Source organism: Plasmodium reichenowi, chromosome 7 (genome assembly GCF_001601855.1).
Source record: "Plasmodium reichenowi strain SY57 chromosome 7, whole genome shotgun sequence".
NCBI lineage: Eukaryota > Apicomplexa > Aconoidasida > Haemosporida > Plasmodiidae > Plasmodium > Plasmodium reichenowi.
The window spans coordinates 734,861-741,390 of NC_033652.1; the positions used below are offsets into that span (position 1 = coordinate 734,861).

General features: G+C 16.0%; 2 protein-coding genes across 2 annotated transcripts; one reads left to right on the forward strand and one right to left on the reverse strand.

The window, feature by feature from the left end:
* Positions 1-358: 358 nt before the first annotated feature.
* PRSY57_0718700 (putative membrane protein) lies at positions 359-2,812 on the forward strand (the record flags this gene model as incomplete). The annotated part of the gene is made up of 1 exon (XM_012906841.2): positions 359-2,812. The coding sequence occupies one exon, from the start codon at positions 359-361 to the stop codon at positions 2,810-2,812; it is 2,454 nt and encodes an 817-aa protein (XP_012762295.2).
* Positions 2,813-3,433: 621 nt separating this feature from the next.
* Positions 3,434-4,155, reverse strand: PRSY57_0718800 (40S ribosomal protein S5, putative; the record flags this gene model as incomplete). The annotated part of the gene is made up of 2 exons (XM_012906842.2): positions 3,434-3,943; positions 4,078-4,155. 2 exons carry the CDS (start codon positions 4,153-4,155, stop codon positions 3,434-3,436), a joined length of 588 nt encoding a protein of 195 aa, XP_012762296.1.
* Between the last annotated feature and the right edge of the window lie 2,375 nt (positions 4,156-6,530).

Consider the following 6,530-nt stretch of genomic DNA (forward strand, 5'->3'; position numbering starts at 1 on the left):
TTAAATTTTTTTTTTTTTAATTTAAATAAAAAAAAAAAAAAAATTTTTTTTTTTTTTTTTTTTTTTTTTTTTTTTTTTTGTTTTTTAAATTTTTTCATTACCCATTTAAATATTTTATTATATATTTTTATAATCCTTATTTTGTTAATATGAATATATATATATATATATATATATTTATATATTATTTTTATTATTTGTGTGTATTTTTTTTTTTTTTTTTAAAGTAATATATAAAAAAAATAAATATATAAATAAATAAACAATGTGTAATATTTAAGAATTAATATATGGAATAAAATGTTATATTAATATCTTCATTTTATGTTAATTTTTAATTAAAAAAAAAAAAAAAAAAATGACTAAGAATGATTATAGAAGTATACCTAAATTTATGAAAATGATACATAAGGTAAAAACCAATTATATGTCTATACATATTATTCATTTTATTATGAATATAATTGTATTGAATTATATGGTTATATATATATTTTTTTTAAATAAATACAATAATGATAGTAAAAGAAATATTTTAGATGAGGATGAAAATTATTATTTTCACGTTGAAGGTAATAAGATAGAGGAAAGGTTAAGATATACATTGATTATTATATATATATTTTTTTGTTTAACTTTACATTTATTCATTTGTATTACACAATATTACAATAATAATAATAATAAGGGACTATGTAAAAATTTGAGTAATAAGGATAATGTTTATCATGTATATTGTGAAAATAAAATAAATAAGGAAAACACAAATAAAGAAAATTGTAAATTTTATGAGGATAAGAATACTTTAGGAAATAAAAGAAAAAATGGATATATGAATAAAAATTATAAACAATTAAAAGATAAAAAAAGAAATGAGGATATATATATATCCTTAAATTATATTTTTTTATATATATTGTTAGCTTTGATAGGACTAAGCAATTATGCCATAAAGGAATTTTTGTTTTATTTTTATTGTATATTAATAATATGTGAAATAAATACTCCTATAATTATATTTATGAATTTAATAAAGATAATAAATAAATATTATAAGAAAAAGTACTTGTTTAAAGATTATAATAGTATTAATAATATTAAGAAAAATGATTTATATATTTTTTTTTGTTATTTTGTTCTGTTAAGATATTTAAAAAAGTTTCATATTTATGAAAAATTTAAAATATCACAAAGTGAAAGTGAAAAAAAAAAAAAAAAAAAAAAAAATGTAATATCAACATGTTATGAAAAGGAAAACAAAATAGGAGGTCTATTTTGTTTATTTAATTATATAAAAAATAAGAATATAACTTACTACTATACATATGTATATAAAAACACTATTAATTTATTTTTAAAAAAAAAGCAAATAAATAAATTTTGTGAAATAATATATTCATTTTTTATTAAAAAAAGTGGCATCATATATAATCGAATAAGAACATTACTCACACATGTATTAATCATATTAAGACATAAGACAATTGACGAAAAAAGTACAAATCATTATAATAAAAAAATATATATAACACATGACGTTTCTGAAATAGAAAATACAAACAAAACCATAACAAATAATGTGGGTAAAGGAATTAAAAAAAAAGAACAAGAAAATGATAAATATTATTATAATTGTTTGACAAAAAAAAATATATGTAATGAAATACATACATATTCAAATATATTTCAACTAGAGGGAAAAAAAAATAAAGATTCTCATAAAGAAAATTATAACAATGAAATAATAACCCAAAAAGAGTATGACAAAATAAGAAAAAATTTTTATAAATATAAAAATTATTATGAATATTTTAAAAAATACAAAGATGACGATACTTGTGATAACTTATCATTATATGAAAATGAAATTCTAGACAAGAATAATTCTTATTTTTTATCCAAGAAAAAAAAAAAAGAATTTCAAGTCATCGAACAAGGAGAAAACAAATTATTTTTTAATAATAAGATGACAAATGGAGAACTTAATAACATATATGAAATGGAAGAAGAAATAAAGAATAGTAATATATATATACATTCAAACAATATCAATATAAATAAAATATCTACCGATACTTCTCTATATTGTCCTTCCTCTTCAACAGAACAAATAAATAAATCACAATATTATAAAACAAATGATGATAAAAATGATAAATCATTTTTATCTTACGAAAAAGAAGGACCAATACAATGCAGGAAAAAAATTAATGTAATTAAAAAAAAAAAAATAAAGATATATTATAAACACTACCATGACGTTGAAGATATAAACAAAAAGGTAATAATAATGAATAATAATAATAATAATAATAATAATAATAATAATAATAATAATAATAATAATAATAACAATAATAACAATAATAACAATAATAACAATAATAATAACAATAATAACAATAATAACAATAATAACAATAATAACAATAATAACAATAATAACAATAAAAATAACAATAATAACAATAAAAATAACAATAATAACAATAATAACAATAATAACAATAATTACAATAATAACAATTTCATATGCTTAGAAAATAATGTGAAAATGTTTTTATCCAATTTTAAAAGGAAGATGGAAATTTACAAATTTTTACAAATGGTATATAAGGTTCTTCTCTTATTAAACATATATTTAATATTTTCTATTAAAGGAATAATAATTTATATGAATATATATTATTTTATATTCCAAAACACACATTCTCTTTTTTCTTTTCATAAATGTTTTTTAATTTTATTGCAGTGTTGTTATTTTTGTTTTTTCCGTCTATATGTATATAAATATAGAAAGTTAAAAAAATGATCTATTTATATATATTATTTGTTTTAATTTACTTATTATTTATTTGTAATGCTTTATGTATTTATGTATTTATGTATTTATGTATTTATTTATTTATTTATTTATTTATTTGTTTGTTTGTTTGTTTTTTTTTTTATTATCTCCGCCATGTGGACACATATAAGACATTTTTTTGTTGTACGTCCTCATTTATTGTAACATATATAAACACAAATCGATATATCTCCAATTTTTTCAGATACACAAATATTTTTATTTATATTTGTTGTACTTAAGATAATAAATGATATTTAAAAAATTTTTAAATAGTTTATTCTTTTCTTCTTTTTTTTTTTTTTTTAATAAAAATTAAAATAAAAATGAAAATTTTAATTACACAAGTTAAATAGATAATATATGAACCATTATGGATAAATAAATATATTTCTTCTATTTTCCAAAATTAAAAAAAAAAAAAAACTAACATATATAAAATATAAGAATATATGATCATATAAGGGATATGTATATGTACATACAAATATATATATATATATATATATAACTACTTTTATATATATATATATATATATATATATTTGTGTGGACATAAAAATATCCGTTTTTCTTGTAGGTAGCTTTTTATCTGTTAGCTTTTGCTACTCTTTCAATTTCATCTTTCTTTTTAATAGCATAAGAACTAGATGATTCATTAGCACAATTAATGATTTCTTCTGCTAAACATTCAGATATAGATTTAATGTTTCTAAAAGCTGCATTTCTGGCACCAGTACAAATTAAATAGATAGCTTGATTTACTCTTCTTAATGGAGAAACATCAACTGCTTGTCTTCTAACAACACCAGCTGATCCAATTCTTGTTGAATCTTCTCTTGGTCCACCTTTTTGTACTGCGTTTACAAAAACTTGTAGAGGGTTTTCTCCTGTCATTAAATGAATAATTTCAAAAGCATAAGCTACGATTCTTATTGCTTTTAATTTTTTTCCATTATTCCTTCCATGCATCATCATAGAATTAACTAATCTTTCTACGATTGGACATAAGGCCTTTCTAAACCTTTTCTTTTGATAACGTCCTGCGGTATGTGGCGTATAAACACATGCCTTTTGTGATACAGCTATACAATCCACCTAAAAAAAAAAAATAATATATATATATAAGTATATACATAATGTATATACATATGTATATTTTTTTATATTTCGTGAATCCTTATATATATATATATATATATATATATTTTGTTTCCTTTTTTTCCCCTTACCAAAGATAAGTCAGCAATATTGATCTCTTCATATGACCATTTTTTAAAAAGCTTTATATCAGCAGTTGTTGTTTCCATTCTTTCAAAAAATTATCTAAATAAAAAGGACGATGAATATATAAATATATATATATTTATTTATATAATATACTTTAAACTACTTAATATAATATGTAACATACACGATTATATATTCTTACAATAAAATGTTAATCAAAAAACAAACAAAAAAAAAAAAAAAGAATAAAATACATATATTATATTATATATATATATATATAATAATTTTTTTTTTTATATAACACAAAAAATATATCCTTTTCTTTTTCTAAAATGAGAATATTCAAAAGAATTTAAAATTTTAAATAATGAATATATATATATATATATATTTTTATATAGATCTCTTTTCTTATTTTTTTATAATATATATTATTATATATATATATATATATTTATTTATATAATATTTAATTACCTTTTTTTTTTTTTTTATTTCTTTTTTTAATTCGATTAATATATTATATTTACCAATTTTTCTTAAAATTTCATAATTTTTAAAATTTTATAAAAAAATTAAAAATATAAAAATTGTGGAACTTATATTTTTATTTTATTTTATATTTTTTATTATTTTTTTTTAAAGATTCCTTTTTTTTCTTTTTTTTTTATATATGTATACATATCTGGTATATTTAGATATTGTAATATATATATATATATATATATAATTATATATACTTTTTGTTTTGAAAAAAAGAAATAGTTTAATTTACATTTTTCTTTTTTTTTTTAAACCTTAGAAAAAAAAAAGCTTTTACAATATTAATATTATTTATGTACATTCAACGGTGTATATCAAAATAATATATTATTATTATTATTATATATATGTTATTTATATTATAATATATATATATATAATATATATATGTATGTATATATAATAAAACATGGCAAATAATATATAAAAAGTTAATTTTATATAATATATAGGGTATTATTATAATATTAATGAATAATATATTATATCTATTATAATAATATTTTCTTAATATATAATCATATATATATTAAATTATTATACAAATATATTATTTATGTATATTATACATAATTAATATATGTAATAAAAATATTGCAAGAGGAAGAAAAATTATAAACCAAAAAAACCCCTTATACATACATCCTCACATATTATTATATATTTTATATATATATATATATATTTAATTATTATAATACCATAATAAATTATTATTAATATAATATATATATTATATTATATATTAATATATATTTATATATATTTTATATATATTTTATAATGTATGTTTTTTTTTTTTTTTCATTCGAAAAGTATTATTATAATATAATAATATAAATATAAAATATATTAAAATAAATATGATCCTAATACTATTATAAAAATAAATAAATATATCTAAATATATTAACCTTTTTTATTTATATACTTTTGAAAAAAAGACCATTATATATTATTTTAAAGTTATAAATAAAAATAAATTATAATATATAAGTTATTTTTATTAACATGAAAAAAATAATAAATGAAACATAAAAAAAAAAACGTACCTTATTTTAATAAAAAAGAAAAAACTAAATTATAATAAAATCATTTAAAATAAGGTATAAGAAAATATACATTTAATAATATTATATATATATATATTTATATTTATATTTATATTTATTTTCCTTTTTAAGTATAAAATTACAATATGGAATTAAAAAGTATACTAATTTTTATAAGGTTCTAAAGGTTTTAATTTATCCTCTTTTTTTTTTTTTTTTTTTTATATATTTTTTCTCTATCTGAATATATGCAATGACATATTTTTTAATTGATAATCTGAAAGGTTAAGAATAAAATAGTTTATTAATTTTATTTAAGTGCTATCAAATGATGATATAAAACATAATAATTCCATGTTATTTAAAAAATAAAAAAGAAGCAAATATATTTCACAAATATGTTTTGATATAACCTCATATGAAATAACTTTTATGCGAAAAAAAAGTAACACCCCATTGCAGGTGATTAAAAAGAAGAATAATATAATAATAATTATAAATAACAATCCTTTTTACTAATTTTACAAAGCTTTTATTTCTACATGTACAATTATGTAGCGTTTTATTGTTGTGTAAACAATTTACAATGTTTTTAAAGATATGTAGTTTAAGCTACCTATGTTATCATATCATATGTTAAATATTAAAATTTTATTAATTATATGAAATATATATATATACATATATTATTTTTAAAATAATTATTTCTATTTTTTAACAAAGACGTAACAAAATGTAGAACAGCCAAGGGGAATACATACATACTTTATTTGTATGCTAACGAATTTCATTAATTTGTTATATAATAAAAAAAAAAAAAAAAAAACAGTTGTATATAAAAATTATGACCTGTACAT